This window comes from Oryctolagus cuniculus, chromosome 18 (assembly GCF_964237555.1).
Source record: "Oryctolagus cuniculus chromosome 18, mOryCun1.1, whole genome shotgun sequence".
Taxonomy (NCBI): domain Eukaryota; kingdom Metazoa; phylum Chordata; class Mammalia; order Lagomorpha; family Leporidae; genus Oryctolagus; species Oryctolagus cuniculus.
In genome coordinates this window covers 16,770,718-16,787,927 of record NC_091449.1, presented here as the reverse complement: position 1 = coordinate 16,787,927, position 17,210 = coordinate 16,770,718, and the positions used below count along the sequence as shown (strand labels likewise).

The 17,210-nt window shown below is 43.6% G+C and overlaps 1 protein-coding gene and 1 long non-coding RNA gene across 6 annotated transcripts in view; one reads left to right on the top strand and one right to left on the bottom strand.

Moving 5' to 3' along the window:
* LOC100348058 (zinc finger protein 383) overlaps positions 1–12,528 on the bottom strand; it is a 26,189-nt gene extending 13,661 nt beyond the window's left edge. For 2 of the 5 annotated variants that reach the window (XM_051847119.2, XM_070062319.1), the window contains exons 1-2: positions 12,388–12,528; positions 9,960–10,032 (exon numbers count right to left, since the gene is read on the bottom strand). Coding sequence is in view for 2 of the 5 variants with exons in the window: in XM_070062319.1 (XP_069918420.1) it covers positions 9,960–9,992 (33 nt within the window). In the remaining 3 variants the exon portion in view is untranslated. Of the gene's footprint in view, positions 1–2,858; positions 3,042–6,572; positions 6,666–9,959; positions 10,033–12,387 lie in introns of those variants that run through there. The other 3 variants (XM_070062318.1, XM_070062320.1, XM_070062322.1) reach the window with 3 other exon arrangements.
* On the top strand, positions 9,242–17,210 carry LOC127491346 (uncharacterized). The gene is made up of 3 exons (XR_007919992.2): positions 9,242–10,179; positions 12,194–14,717; positions 16,422–17,210. It is a non-coding gene; the product is annotated as an uncharacterized lncRNA (long non-coding RNA).

Below are 17,210 nucleotides of genomic sequence, written 5' to 3'. Positions count from 1 at the left end.
GCCCCTCTTCCAGGCCAGCTCTCTGCTGTGGCCAGGGAGTGCAGTGGAGGATGGCCCAGGTGCTTGGGCCCTGCACCCCATGGGAGACCAGGAGAAGCACCTGGCTCCTGCCATCGGATCAGTGCAGTGCGCTGGCCTCAGCGCGCCAGCCGTGGCGGCCATTGGAGGGTGAACCAATGGCAAAGGAAGACCTTTCTCTCTGTCTCTCTCTCTCTCTCTCTCTCACTGTCCACTCTGCCTGTCAAAAAAAAAAAAAAAAAATTGGGAAAACTATTAAGAAATGGGGAGACTTCTGGACACACATAATTTACCAAAATTGAGGCAGAGATTCTAATTTTTGACAAACCAACTAAAATCTTTTCCTGGAGAAAGGACAGTATCTTCAATAAATGGTGCTGGGAAAATTGGATTTCCATATGCAGAGACCCCTACCTTGTACCCTATACAAAAATCAATTCAAAATGGATCAAGAATCTAAACTTAAGACCTGAAATTACCAAACTACTCAGGGAAACATAGGAGAAACACTGCAAGACCTAGGCAAAGACTTTTTGAATAAGACCCCCAAAAGCATGGGCAATAAAAACAAAAATAAATATAAAAAATGGGATTACAGCAAGCTAAGAAGCTTCTGTACAGCAAAGGAAACAACAAAGAATCAACAGAATGGGAGAAAACATGTATAAACAGTGCCTCTGAAAGAGGATTAATATCCAGAATATATGATGAGTTCAAGTAACTCAACAACAAAACAAACAATCCAGTTAAGAAATGGGCAGCGGGTTAATGTCCTGGCCTGAAGGGCCAGCATCCCATATGGGCGCTGGTTCGAGACCCGGCTGTTCCACTTCCCATCCAGCTCTCTGCTATGGCCTGGGAAAGCACTAGAAGATGGCCCAAGTGCTTGGGTCCTTGCACCCGCGTGGGAGACCTGGAAGAAGCTCCTGGCTTCAGATCGATGCAGCTCTGGCCGTTGCAGCCAATTGGGAAGTAAACCATCGGATAGAAGACCTCTCTCTCTGACTCTCCTTTCTCTGACTTTCAAATAAATAAATAAATCTTCAAAAAAAAAAAAAAGGGCAAATGATATGAATAGAAAAAAAAGATATGAATAGACATTTTTCAAATGAAGAAATATAAATGGCCAACACCTGAAAAATGCTCAGGATCACTAGCTATTAGCAAAATGCAAATAAAAACCACAGTGAGGCATCATCTCACACAAGTAGAATGGCCATTATCCACAAATCAAAAATAACATCTGCTGCTGAGGCTGGAAGAAAAGGTACCCTAATACACTGCTTGTGGGAATGCAAACTGCTATAATCACTACGGAACGCAGTTGAAGAGACTCCTCAGAAAACCGAAAAATGGTTCTACCATATAACCCCGCTATCCCACTCCTGGGAATGTATCTTAAGAAAGTAAATTAGCATATGAAAGAGATGTCTGCACTCCCATGTTTATAGCAGACCAATTCACATGGCAGAGATATGGAATCAATCTAGATGTCCATCAGCTTATGTCAGGATTAGGAAAATACGGTATATACACTTGAAGGGACATTAAAAAGAATAAAATCCCAACATTTGCAACAAAATGGATGGATATGGAGATCAATGTGCTAAATGAAATAAGCCAGACCCAGAAAGACAAGTACGTCTTCTCTTTGTTGTGAAAGTTTAGACTGTGTGTATGAAAAAGCGGACAATGATGAGGTCAAAAGATTCTAACAGGCATTGGCTAGACCAGTGGGCGCCCTGGCTGATCCCCTAATATTCAAGGGCCCTAAACAAATCTGTCCTAGTTTGAAAACTTAAACGGCTGAAAGGCAAGGATGATATCTGATTTCAAATACCTTGGGGTATCTGAACGTCTGACAAATTAATCAGGATGAGTAACCGAGCTAAGAAACTAAAGCTATATGTACGTGTATGGGAAAGGGCCATGAAACTTTTCTGAGACTCCTTGACATTGGAGCCCAATACACCGTGATTCCAAAACATGCTGGTGAAGTCCTAACGAGGGCTACAGTTAGACTGGGATAAAGATGGAAGTCTGGATGAAAACTGAAATGTGGGGATGGGCTGTGGGTGAACTGGTTACATTTGCTCATTGGAATGTATGATTGGGAAGGGCATTGTATCTGTTCAGGAACACTGTCCCTACCCTGCCTAGTACCGTAAAACTGAAGGCATGAACGTTTTCCCGCATGAACGTTTTCCCTTGTCACAGTTAAGTAGAAATGCTAAACAGGAACCTATAAAATGGCTCAAGCCCATATAGGTTGCTAACCTGAAATACTATAGAATATCAAGTATAATTTCTGCAATAAATTATCACAAGCTGTGGTGCTTGTGCCAATAAATTTTCTGTATAATAGCTCTGTATGGCTTGTGAAAAATGACAATAGATTACTATTACTGAGGCTCGAGTGAAGTAGTACCACTCAGACAAGCAGTTCCTAACAGGGTTTCAACAGTGCAAATAACTATGGAAAGCTAAAGGACACCAGTACTGACCGTGCAAATATTTTTTTCTTGATCCTGATCTAGGAAAAGCGCCAAGCAGACTGCCTTCATGTGTGGGGAGTTTCCAATTTATATTTACTATATCACCACAGTGTTATTTGAACTCTCTGGCTTACTGTTATAATTTGGCTAGGACAGCCTGGATTTGATGCAGGTCTTGAGTGTAACAATACACTACACTGATGATACTGTATCAGAAACTGAAGAACAAGTTAGGGCTGCTTCCCTAGGGAAGTCCTCACACAGAGATACGGCACCGGATTGCATCAGACAGCTGTTGGCAGTCCTGGAGGCTATAAATGGACCCGGACAGGAATCAACACTTACCCTTGTCTGAGCTGTGGCATACTTGATGGTAGCTGTAATGCTCAAAATACTGTGAAGGACTTGGAACAGAGGAGAATGGACAATCTAGACTGTGTGTTACATTTCTTCAGACGAAGGGACACACTTAACACCCACAACATCCAGCTCCAAAAGGATGAGTGCACTGTCACTCTCTCTCACCTTCTGCATCTCAAAAATAAACATTTCTTTAGAAGGGAGGGAGTAGGCATTTGGCCTAGAGGTGAAGAAACCAATAAGGAAGGCTGGCTTTGTGGCACAATGGCTAAGTCACTGCTCCTGACAATGGCATCCTCATATTAAAGCGCTGGTTCAAGTCCGGCTGCTCTGCTTCCAATACAGCTCTCTGCTAAATTGCCTGGGAAATCAGAGGAAGATGGCCCAAGTACTTGGGCTCCTGCCACCCATGTGGGAGACCCAGATGGTGTTCTGACTCTTGGCTTCCGCCTGCCAAACAGTGGCCTTTGCGGTGATTTGGGGAGTGAATCAGCGGGTGTAAGATTCTATCACTCTGCCTTTCAAATAAATAAATAAATCTTTAAAAAAGTTGGCCACAATGGCCGGAGCTGCACTGATCCGAAGCCAGGAGCCAGGAGCTTCTTCCGGGTCTCCCATGTGGGTGCAGGGGCCCAAGGACTTGGGCCATCCTCTACTGCTTTCCCAGACCATAGCAGAGAGCTGGATCAGAAGAGGAGCAGCCAGGACTTGAACCGGCGCCCATCTGGGATGCCGGCACTTCAGGCCAGGGTGTTAACCAGCTGCGCCACAGCGCTGGCCCCACTAGCTCGATCTTAAAGAGCATATGAATGAATTTGAAAACTTCCTTGTAAAGGATGCAAGTACATTTGATGAATTCTAATAACATAATTACTGAAGAAATTTCAATAGAAAGGTAACATACTACTTATAATTAAGAATTTATATGGCAAAGTAAAAATACCACTTTTCAGTTATGAGATTGGCAAAATGAGAAAACTAGTTAAATCCCCTATTAGTGTGTGGGGCATAGTCTCAGAACACCCTGCACAAAGGCTAAATTCAGAAGCATATGCAGGTTTGTCTCCTCAGCAATTATACTACTTAGATCTTATCCAAATGGAGACTTAAACATGTAAAAGGAGACATAATTTATTAACTTCTATTAACACTCAAATAATGGAAAACAGGATAGCCATAACAATGTTAGCTTTTCTCCTTATCTGTGATGTGAAAAGCCTCATTCCAATCTTGCACTGAACAAGGATGGTTAGCAAACAATATTCATTATAGTCCATTTTGGGTGGAAAACTCACATCTATGTGAATATACATAGTTTGGAAAAGTGGAAGGATTTGCAGAAAATATTTTCAATGTTGTAGAACTACAGGTCATTTTTACTGTATGCCTTTTCTGGTTTTTGCATTGAAAACACATTATCTTTTAGCACCCCTGATGCTAAATTACAAGTGAACTGCAAATGTAGCCATACTTGAAATTTCAGATGATGGTGTCAGGAGGTCCCTTTGAAAATTCACACAGCAGCAAAGTGGGCTGGTGTTGACCTTCACTAAGCAGCTAGGTTGTCACAAGCACTGCCTACTTCATTCCAGGTCCCCATTCCCCATTCACCACTTCTTTATCTGGCACTATCCCCCGGAAATACAGAAACTACATTTTGCATTAAAATGGCAAGACTCCCTGTAAGATGAAGAACAAGACTCAGTCATCCGGAGGCAATCCAATGATCAAGCCTAGTCCTATGGTCAAACCAAAAAAAAAAAAAAAAAAAGTGTGGGGGGTGGGGGCAAGGCCAGAGTAAAAAAGTCTTCCCTTTTCTATAAATTTAAAATTATTTTAAAACATGATTTACAAGAAATTTCTGAAAATGCCCAGCCATATGAAAGAATTCACAAAGCAGTAAGGATCACATTATAATCAAAAGCATAAAATTAGTATTCATGAATCCGTAGGTAGTATGAAAATTTTTAGAGTGGGGAAGAACAAGTAACTCTCCTATGCAGAATTCCAAATAATTTGTGTAGATATCTCACCTTAAGGAGTTAGTTGTAACATAATTCCACATTCCTTAAGTGTGGGCTGTATATGATTTCTTACTAAAAAGTACAGTAGAGGGGCTGGCACTATGGTGTAGCAGGTTAAGCTGCTGCCTGCAAGGCTGATATCCCATGTGAGCGGCTAAGTCCTCGCTGCTCCACTTCTGATCCAGATCCCTGCTCATGCACCTGGGAAGGCAGTAGAAGATGGCCCAAGGAGTTGAGCCCTTGCCACCCATGGGGGAGACCGGATAAACAAATCTTAAAAGATAAAAAAAAAAGTGTAGTAGAAAAGTGGGGGACATGTAATTTAACAGAAAACTGACAAACACTACCTCAGCCAGAAAATCCAGCTTAAGAAGAGCAGTAATTAATTGCTGTAAGTTCCTTGATTCGTACTGAGAATGGCAGTTAAGTAGTGCAGTCTTCCTTACCAAACCCACAGTCCCTGTCTAACCATGAGGAAAACATCAAATTCCAATTAAGGGGCATTCTACAAAATAGCTGTCAGTCATCAAAAACAAGGAAACTGAGACACTGTGCCATCCTGGATGGGATCCTGGAACAAAAAAGGGGCATTCGAGAAAAATGAAGAAATCTGGGGACAGTGTTCTGGCACGGTAGGTTAAGATACAGCTTGCGATGTCAGCATCCCATATCCAAGTGCTGGTTCCTGTCCTGGCTGCTCCACGTCTGATCCAGCTCCCTAATGTACCTAGGAAAGACAGCCCAGGTGCTTGGGCCCCTACCACTCACACGAGAGATCAGGATGCAGTTCTAGGCTCTTGGCTTCGATCTGGCTCAGCCCTAGCCATAGAGGCCACTGGGGAAGGAACCAGAAATGGAAATCTTTCTCTGTCACTCTGCCTTTGAAATAAGTAAAATGAATTTTTTAAAAAAGGAAGAAATCAGAATAAAATCTGAACTTCAATTAATAATAATGTATCAATATTGAGACAAATGTTCCATACTAATATAAAATGTTAATCACTGGGGAACTGCCTTTGAGGTACTATTATACTATCTTAATTTTTCTGTGTATTTAAAATAAGTTTATTTACAAAAGTGTCTAACAGTCTATATCTAACAGACTTAATAGCTATATATCTTACATGCACTGGAGATAGTTCTAAGTATGCTTTTATGTATCTTTATTAGGATGGATGAATTTTCTTTTTTAGCTAATCCTTTTCAGTATGACAGAACTTCAAAAAGTTTGTGGAAAATGGAGTTAAAAAATAAGTAAATGCTGGTATAGAATGAAATTTAAAAATAAGTACATTCTGGAACTGTGGTGCAGCTGGTTAAGCAGCCAGCCGATTTAGATGCCAGCATCCTATACTGCAGTGTCAGTTCAAAGTCCCAGCTGTTCTGCGTCCAATCCCGCTCCATTCTAATGTGCAAAGGAAAGCAATAGAAGATGGCTCAAGTACTTGGACCCCTGCCACCCACGTAGGAGACCCAGATGGAGTTTCTGGCTCCTGGCTTTGGCCTGGCCCAACTCCAGCTATTGCAGCCATTTGGGGAGTGAATCAGCAGATGGAAGATCTCTTTGTCTCTGTCTCTTCCTGTTACTCTGCTTTTCAAATATATAAATAAACCTTCAAAGAAATTTTTAAACCATAGAGTTGTCTTATAACATGCATTTTCCATAACACTATACCAAAATTTTAATTCCATTTCTCCACGAAGCTTGTGAAGTACACTTGTATGATGCCCTCCACAGAGTTAGTGATTCATCTTGCACTGGTCTCACCTGGCAAAAAACATATTCATACAAAAATTACCAGGCATAAAGTTTACTACACAAAATTCCTTTATTCCCATCTTGAATACATATTCAAGATGGTTTTCTAAAATGGCAGAGATTCCTACATTTGAAATAATGTCTCCTTCCTGTGAAGTCCCAAGGAACACCATCTCACATCTCACCCTATTTCTGTATATACTGCATGAGAGTATTTTTACAAAGTCTATACAAAAGAAAATTTAAAACATAAATATATTTGGTATAAAAAATTTTGGGAGTCGGTGCTGTGGTGTAGAGGGTAAAGCCGCTGCCTGTAGTGCCGGCATCCCATATGGGCACTGGTTCCTGTCCCGGCTGCTCCACTTCCAATCCAGCTCTCTGCTATGGCCTGGGAAAGCAGTGGAAGATGGCTCGAGTCCTTGGGCCCCTAAACCCCTGTGGGAGACCTGGAAGAAGCTCCTGGCTCCTGGCTTCGGATCGGCGCAGCTCTGGCCTTTGTGGCCATCTGGGAAGTGAGCCAGCAAATAGATTTCTCTTTCTCTGTGCCTCTGTTTCTGCCTCTCTGTAACTCTGCCTTTCAAATAAATAAATAAAACTTTAAAAAAAATTTTTTTTGAAGGAGCTAGCACTTTGGTGTAGCAGGTTAAGTCTGCCTGCGGCACCACATCCTATAATGGTGCTGGTTCAAGTCCCAGCTGATCCTCTTCTGATCCAGCTCCCTGCTATGGCCTAGGAAAGCAGTGAAGATAGCCCAAGAGCTTGCACCCATGTGGGAGACCTGGATGAAGCTCCTGGCTTCAGATTAGCCCAGCTCCAGCAGTTGCAGCCATTTAGGGAGTGGATGGAAGACCTCTCTGTTTCTCCCTCTTTGTAACTCCACCTCTCAAATGAATAAACAAATCTTTTAAAAAAATTTTTTTTGAAAACCATGCATATGAAGATTTCTTCAAAAAGTTCATGGAAAATGCTTATTATGAAAACACTACATGGCTTTCAAAAAAAATTTTTTAAAGATTTATTTATTTATTTGAGAGGCAGAGTAACAGAGAGAGAGATTGAGAGATCTTCCATCCACTGGTTCACTCCCCAAATAGCTGCAACGACCGGGTCTGGGCCAAGCTGAAGCCAAGAGCTAGGAGCTTCTTCCAGGTCTCCCATGGGTGCAACGGCCCAAGGACTTGGGCCATCTTCTGCTGCCCTACCAGGCCATTGGCAGGGAGCAGGATTGGAAATGGGAGTAGCTGGGACTCGAACCGGTGCCCATATGAGATGCTGACACTGTAGGCTTAACCTACTATGCCACAGTGCTAGCCCCAGATTTCAAAATTTTTTGCACCACAAAATATAAAGTTATCTTTTAATTCCATTTTCCACAAACTTTTTCAAATAGTCTCATATCTCCCTTACCGAACTCAGAGAAAAACAAATCTGTTTTCTAATTTGAGAAGCAGAGAGACAGAGAGAGCTCCCATCTAATGGTCCATTCCCCCATTCCCTCATTCCCTCAGATGCCAATGACAGTCCAGGCTGGGCAGTCAATCCAAGTCTCCCCCCTGAGTGGCAGAAATCTAATTACATGAGCCGCCATCAACGTCTTCCAGGGCCTACACTAGACAGAAGCTAGAGTCAGGAGCTGGAGGCAGATACTGAACCCAGGCACCCCAATAAGAGATGCAGGCCAAGCGCATTCCCCAAGAGAAAGTTAAGGATGGCAACTAGGGGCCAGTTTTGTGGCACAGCACGTTAAATTACTGCCTGTGATGCAGGCATCCCACATGGGTGCCAATTTGAGTTCCAGCTGCTCCACTTCTGATCCAGCTCCCTGCTGATGTGCCTGGGGAAGCAGCCAAAGATGGTCCAAGTGCTTGGGCCCCTGCACCCACGTGGGAGACCCAGAAGCAGCTCCTGGCTCCTGGCTTTGGTCTGGCCTAGCCTTGGCTGTTGCAGCCATTTGGGGAGTGAACCAGCAGATCGAAGACTTCTGTCTCCCCTCCAGCCCCCTACCTTCTGCCTTTCAAATAAATAAAATAAATCTTATATATATAAAAAAAAGAGACAGCAACTAAATTTTTCTTATCACTGCATATCTCCCAAGTATCAGCAAATAGAATCAATAATATTCCTGGCATTAATAAATAATTAATAAATACTTAGTGATTGACCTAAAAATTCTACACATCCACACTTAAAGACATTATCAGTAAGAGAGACCTGTAAAAACACAAAGACTAGCCAACACAAATATCTAGAGCAGAGAAAAGTTCCCTGACACATTACTACATGATCCCCAGCGATTATAAGCACAAGTTTTAACTAACAAGGCAAGAAATGATACCTAATGAATAAATGATGAATTATTACGTAAGGGAGCAGGTTTTAAAAAGGACCTATACTTTTCAAAGAGGGTTAGGTAATAATGAGAAAGGCAGCTCTGTGAGTAGATGCCTGCGATGTGACTCTTCCCATGTACTGTGAATTTTTACAAAATGGAGAAAGGGAAAGCAGATGGGAAGAGCACAAACAATGAGGGCAAACTGCCTGGGCTGGCATTCCAGATCCGCTGCGCACCAGCCTGATTTTTTTTTTTTTTTTTTTTTTTTTGGTTAAATATTCCACCAGATGGACAGAGAAGAATTTCCTTAATTCTTTGGGGACACTCATTTTATCTAAGGTCGCATCTATGGCTGTCGAATGCATTATAACTTCGATTTTTAGAATATTAGAACTAAAACTCGTAGGCTTTATATGTTCACCTTAAGTCACAATAAATTATATACCTCTTTCACAAGATTTGTAACCAATGACTAAATGACCTGCAGATTTAAAAACTCCTGGATTTGAGCAGCTAGGTCTATTTCTTATTTGCAAATATCCAAAACAATTAATTTTATATTTTCATTTTTTTTTTTTACCCACAGCAAACTCAGTACATGATACGATCGTACAGCTTGTGTAAATGAATATATTTTAAGTGCCGGTGTTCTAAGAGTATTCCATGCATTAATTTGGTCACTGTCACAAACCTAACGGTGAGTGCGATTTTTCCTACAGATGAGATTAAGGTGCAGAGAATGAGTAAATTTCCCAGATACACACAGATATTCAAATCCCCACATGGCTACAGGATGCTTGAATGTAAAAAGGCAAGCATATGACCTTTCACAGTCCGCGTAGAGAATAAAGCAGAGTCATGCGGGTAAATCTCAAACCAGACTTGGTTCCTAATACAAACAGCAAAGCACATTTCAGGGGAAAACAAACAAACAAGAAAGTAGCAGGCAGAAAGGAACTGCCCCTCACCTCGAACGTGGTTTTTGCATCCACAATATCCATGCTTCCTTGCTCCTCAGGTCACTTCTGGAAGACCATAGAACTGCGGAAGGAGAGTGGAGTTAGGAGAAACCAGCTGTGTCTCAGCAGACTCGAGGACCCGATCTCCGTGGGCCCCGTGCGTGCACACAGAAAGTCAGAGGGAGCCGGGCACCTCCTCCTCATCCCTGCGTCAGAAGGCACACGCAAGGTGGGAGCTACCTGGGGCTGCAGCTTCCCAGAGGTCTCAAATACCTAGGAAGGGATTTCAAAGGCTTCGTAGGAAAATAAGAAGTAAAAGCCAGATTTGTTGTAGTGTAAAATTTGCAATTCGTGCATCGATTTTTCACTGTTTCATTTCCATGAACGTTTTGAGGACCCCTCATATTTGGCTGGTGGGGCTTCTAGAAAGTGTCATTTTTGCCACAGAGTCCCCAAAAGGAGCCACTACAAGGAAATTCCTATTCCTGGTGACTCAGGTGCAGTCTCCAGTTCTCATATTCTAGCCCAGGACCAGAGCAGTGGCTCAGGGTTAAGCTATATTAGCTGTCACCTCCATCCTGTAGACCAGTGGTCTCAAGAGCTCCCCCTATGCCACACCATCATCCATATCAAAGGATGGCCCCATTCCACCCTCACCCCACAAAGCCACTCTCTCCAGGCCAATGGAGACGGCCATCTCAGCATGCCACTCGCCGCAGAGAACCCCCGCACTGCCCCAAGCAGCTTCTCTGTGAATTCGCCATCTCACACAAATACAAAGGAAAACCCTGAAACCCTGATCTCCCTGTTAATTCCAGGTCCTAAGGCCCATGAATATCAGATCAATAGGAAACAGAGTCCAGAAATAGGCCCACATATATATCGGGGTACTGCAAAAACCTCATGGAAAATGGAATTAAAAGATAAGATTATGTCAGTGTAACAAAGTTTTTGAAATCCACGCATAGCTTAATAACACAAATTTCCCATGAATTTTTTTTTTGGAAGATCCCTCCTCTGTTGTTTCAACAATGGTTATCCAGATGTCCCATGCTCATCATTGAAACTGCTAATCTTCCTGAGCTGCCATATTCAATATACACCAAATTTCCTTACATTTTTGGATCTCATTCTATAAACTATAGCTTGTCCATTCTGTTCCACTGATCTGTTCATGCGACAGTATTACATTCTTTTAATTGGGATTAGTACACCCTCATTTGACTTATTTTTTCAGAGCTCAATGTTTATTCTCAAATGTTTCTTTTCCAATATGAATTCTAAAATCATTTTACATAATTTTTAAAAAACCCCTGGTATTTTTATTAAAATTTCATCAAATTAATGCAATAACTTAGGGACAACGGCTATCTTTATGAAATGGATTTTCCTTTCCAAGATAATGGCATTTTTTTTCCCATTTGTTGAAATTTACTAGTGATACCGTCATGAAGGTTTTGCACATTTCTTAACTCCACTTCAAGCTAGCTTAGCAGATTTGTTGCTATTGTTAATTCTATTTTCTTTCATTACATCTTTTAGTAGCTAATTTTTCACAATTATACATCTTAATTTTGTAACCAATTTCTTAACAATTTCCTCATTTAAATTTATGTGCAAGGTTAATTTTGTGAAATAGCCAGAGAAAGGACCTTTGAGAAAAGCAAAATGCTTTAATTACATCACAAAGACATTGTGGCATTGTGAGGAAACTGGCTGTGGTCCCCAGGTGCAGCCTTTAACAGGCTCCAAGACTTTTCTGGGCCAACATTTTTTTTCTTCGGAACCTGGAGTTACAGCGCCTCACCCACAATCCTGAACCCCAAATTCTGATCTCTGTACGGGAGCCAACATTGCCTCATAAATTATTCCTTAAGCCTGGGCTTCTCAAATCTCCTGTTTGCGTCTGAAGATCTGACAAAGAAGCAGGAGTCCCATAAAAATAAGTTCGTCTAAACTATTCCTTTGTGTATAGATTTAAAAAGTCACACTGATTTGGAATGCTATACAATAACAAATTCATTTTTTATACAGAAACCCCAATCCCGTTTTACAGTATTTATCACACCAATTATTTAACACTCCGTCCCCCTAGCCCCCGCCGCCCCAAATTTTGGAGTAAATCGAGGTTCAGAACAAGCACCCTATTTTCAACATTTCACGGTCGAAGGCAGGCTCGCAGGCCAAGAATCCCCGCCGCCCCCACTCGGACGATGACCGCGCTCTTTCGCTCTCTCCCACAGGCACATCTTCCACGCGGCGTGTCACTCACTCCGCCACACGGCCGAAATCCCCTCGGAAGACGTCTCCGCGCACCTCGAGCCCGGCCCCGGAATCCCGGTCCTTCCCCCACAGCCACCAGGCCGGCCAGCGCCCAGGACGCGCAGGCCGTAGCTCCCCCCACTCCAAACCGCCGGGAACCCACGGCCAGACCCACCTCTGCACAAAAGCACAAAGTGCGACCCGATGTGTCTGCGCACTTCGAGCACGAAGGAGCACTCCCAGGTCGCAGGTAGCGCCTGGGCAAGCACTGGTTAAGTCAGGTAGGGCGCTGAGATGATTCAGAACAACCTCCCTCCAGGCCGTTTCGCCATGTTTGTGGGCGCCAGGCTGGACTACATTTCCCAGAAGGCTGTGCTGATCTCATCAACTCCCCGCGAGAACCGCTATGTCCGAAGGAATTTGCTTTTGTGACCACGAGAAGGCCCTCTCCGGAGGAAGATAAAAGCGTAGGTGTGATTATGACGCGCGCTCTCGAACGGAGCCCTTTGATTAAACCAGGCTGGGGCCCTCAGAAACTTCCGAAGCGTTTCAGTTCGGGGCCAGGAGGAGGGCCAGCTTCAGGCTTAGATGTGTGGCATAAAAGGGCTCGGTAACGCAGCTCCGGGCCTCCCTCTACTCCCGTGCTGGACTACATTTCCCGGAGGCCTCCGCGGCCGGCGTGCCTCGCGCAGGAACCCCGTGGTCTCCGGACCAGACAACGGGCTCGTGGAGCTCCCGCAGGCACGGTTCCAAGTTCTCGGTGGCCTAGGGCTGCGGAGCAGTGGGATCCGAGGATCGGCGCGCCCTGGGGCTGAGGCCTGTGCACGTGGTAGCGACCAGCTAGGGTTGTGGGAAGAGAGTGCATCTGTGGCTTTTAAATACAACCTGAACTCTCATAATTTGAGCATTTATATGGCCTGGTGGAAGACGAGCTGGGAACTCAAGCCAGTTCTCCCTCGTGAGGGGCAGGAACCCTGTCACTTGAGCCATCCTTGCTGCCTCCCAGGTTCTCCATTAGCTGGAAGTTAAGTCCGGGGCTGGAGGCAGGCAGCTGGGGTTTGTTACAGGACCCCGGCATACAGGTGTGTGTTATCAACACGTCGAAACGTGAGCCCCTGGCAGGAAGGATTTTTAATGCTGTGGTGGACTGAAGGAAAGACAATGAAAGATGTTAAGCAGGAGAGCGATCCACGTGACTAAGCCATCACTGGGTTTTCTTTTCCACTGCCTGGTGCTCATCCAGAAAACAAAGTTCTCATAATCTTTTCGAAGGAGCTAGTTGTGCAAGGTCGGGCGAGACACCCACCAAAAGCACCCCTTTAGCCTCCTACAGGATCCGGGAAACCACAGCAGGAGCTAGCACCTTGAATACTTACACATTAAAGGTGTGGATCCCGGGCCTTTGAGACAGTTCTGGGTGGTAGATTTTACATCTCAGGGGCAAAGAAAGGATTTCAAGTTGTAAGCCTTCAAAAATAACTGCGCCAAGCTTAGCCAAGCTTATCTGCAGGTTTCGGCTGGAACAAACAGTACCTTCTCAGCAGTTTCTTTTACAGGCATTTTAAAGGGGGCTAGGGTCATACTAGGGACACAGCCTCGAGCTAAGAAGCCTTGCTAGAGTTTGGTCAAGTGTATCTTTTAAACCTTTACTTATTTATTTGAAAGTCAGAGAGAGGGAGAGACAGGGAGAGATCTTCCATCTGCTGGTTCACTTCCCAAATGGCCGAATTGGTGGGGCTGAGCTAGAAGCCAGGAGCTTCTGGGTCTCCCCACACGGGTGCAGGGGCCCTAGTACTCGGGCCATGCTCTGCTGCTTTCTCCAGGCCAATAGCAGGGAGCTGGATTGGAAGCAGAGCAGCCAGGACTCGAACCGGTGCCCATATGGGATGCTGGCATCACAGGTGGTGGCTTTACTGGCTACACCACAATGCCCGGGTCAAGTCTTATTGCAGGCTTTTAGATAGTCACTTGGGCCAAGAGTTTTTGCAGTTCTTTTTTGATAATTATATGAAATAATTAGCCAAGGAATTTCTCTTGATAAGGAAAAGTATTTGTGACATTAGCTGATATGTTTTACAAAGGAACAGTTTCTAACAAGGTGTTCTTTGTTGCCTGGGACTGTCCTGGCATTGTAAGATTATAAACCAGTATGTCTGGCCCTTAGACAATAAATTCTATTGGCATGTTTCCATCACTGTAACAACCAAAACTTGATACCACGCATCTCCAAAGCTCCCTAGCGGGGGACATAATTACCCAAGGAGAATCTGTTACTCAGTGATAAACATGACTTTATGCAAACAGAACTACTTCTAGAGGTGGTGAAAGAGGAATCACTAACGCGATCTGAGTGAGCTATCTACCTGCATATCACAGCATCTCTCTTCTGGAACTGCTGACCTCATGCATACTTCTGCTGCTAAAGTCCTCCTTGTTCCTTCCTTGTCTTTCGTCCCCCTTCTTCAGAATATCTCAGCATTCGTTATTCCTGCAGTTGCTCCCCTGGTAAGGAACTGGACTTGATTTCTAGAATACTTTAAGCTTGATCTTTTATTTTCCGCAAAAACCGACCTTTCCATCGCTAAGCCGGACATAATCTCCGTTTGGGGCAGGGCGAGGCAGCATCAGCTGCTCTGGGCCCCTAAAGAGAGACAGCCCCTGGTTCTTCAAGCTGTTCTGTGTGGCCCTCAGGTGCAAAGTTCAATCTTCTAAAATAAATATATTTTCACTTACAATTAACATGTAGTAGTTGTATCTATTATAGGGTACGTTGTGACATTTCAGTACATGTATACAGTGTGCACCAATCAGAGTAATTTTACATATTGTGTTAGGAATACTCAGAGCCCTCTCTACTAGCTGTTTTGAAATATTCAATTGTTTTCAGCCAGTTATCCTACTGTGTATTGAATATCAGACGTTATCCCTCCTATCCAACAATACTGGTGTACTTGTTAGTCATCCTCTCTCCGTTGTCCCCACACCTCCACCCTTCCCACGCTCTGCCTTCTCTGAGGTCAGCTTTTTGACATTCACATGTGAGAACATGCAGTATTTGTCTTTCTGTGCCTGGCTCATTTCAGTTAACAGTGTCCTCTGGCTCCATCCATGTAATTGCAAGTGACAGAATTTCAGTCTTTTTAAAAGTTTTTCACTTATTTTCATTTTACTTGAAAGACACAGAGAGAGGAGAGAGAACAAAAAGACAGAAAGAGATCTTCATTCACTGGTTCACTCCACAAATGTCCACACAATAGCCAGGCCAAAGTCAGAAGCCAGAACTCAGTCCAGGTCTCCCAAGTGTCTACAGGGACTCAAGTGCTTGAGCCGTCTTCTGCTGCCTCCCATATTAGCAGAAAGCTGGATCAGAAGTGGAGTGGCCACAGACTACAAAAGCAGATGCAGGCATTGCAAGTGGCAACTGAAGCTGTTATGCCAAATGCCTGCCCCACAATTTCATATTCCATTCTTTCAATGGATACATGGTATTTCATTCTGCGTATCTACACATCATCACACATGTCACACCGCATCTTTATAGAGATCCACGTGTCAGCGGACATCTGGGTTGATTGTGTATGTTGGTACTGTGAGTACTGCTGCAGTACACATGCGAGTGCAGATGGCTCTTTGACACTGACTTCATTTCCATTGGATATATACCCGGTGGTGTGGTTGCCGGGTCATGTGATAGTTCTAGTTCTTGTTTTTTCAGGAACTTCCATGCTGTTTTCTATAATGTCTGAACTAATTTACATTTCTGCCAATAGTATGCTAGCAGTAGCATGTTATTTTTTGTTGGAAGTTTGCTTCTTTTAACTTCGAAAGACTGTCAAGTAATCTTATCTGATAATTTTTAGTTCACACACTTTCGAAAGGGAAACAGCCCTAGAGGGGCTAAATTGGTTCTTGTGGTAGATCAAGAAAATAATAGATGGTATGTGGTTTGTGGTCCACCAAAGGACCACAGGACATAAACAGAGCTACAATATAGTGACATATCTGTAGTATAAAAGTTGCATGAAAAAAAAAAAAGAAAAAAATTGCACGGAGGCGAGGGCGAGAATTAGTAGGAGATATCTACAATGGCCTCTGGCGGAATAATGAAAAATCTTGTAGAAAAATGAGTTGATAACATTTTAGAAATTCTTTAGGACTTCTGTGAACACAATTACATCTTTAACTAATGACACGTTTTCTTCTTCGCAGTTACTGCAGCTTTTGGTTCTTGCCCTGCTGCATTGGTTAGGACTTCAGAACAACGCCGGTCTCATTCCTGGACACCAAGGGAAAGCTTTCAGCAGCTCACCATTAAGAAAGTGTCTTCTCCCCGGCACTGTGGCTCACTAGACTAATCCTCCGCCTAGCGGCACCGGCACACCGGGTTCTAGTCCCGGTCGGGGCGCCGGATTCTGTCCCGGTTGCCCCTCTTCCAGGCCAGCTCTCTGCTGTGGCCCAGGAAGGCAGTGGAGGATGGCCCAGGTGCTTGGGCCCTGCACCCCATGGGAGACCAGGAGAAGCACCTGGCTCCTGCCTTCGAATCAGCGCGGTGCGCCGGCCGCAGCAGCCATTGGAGGGTGAACCAACGGCAAAAGGAAGACCTTTCTCTCTGTCTCTCTCTCTCACTGTCCACTCTGCCTGTCAAAAAAAAAAAAAAAAAAAAAAAAGCGTCTTCTCTAGGAATCTTACAGATACCTTGATGCAACCACAGAAGTTCCCATTTTTCTTTATTTGCTAACTGGATACATCTTATGAAATGTCTTTTCTCCATCTACTTAGATGCTAAGTAAAATGACTCTACTGCATTATTGGCTTAACCCAATCTTATTCATAACATATTGCTGTATACATTACAGGATCTAATATCCTGTTATTTTGTATTTTTGCATATGGGTTCATCAGTGTGCCCTGTAACTTCTTTCTCTTGAATTTTCTTGTTACCTTTCATTATCTATTTTTGCCTCAACTCATAAAATAAATTGGATATGTTTTAGTCTT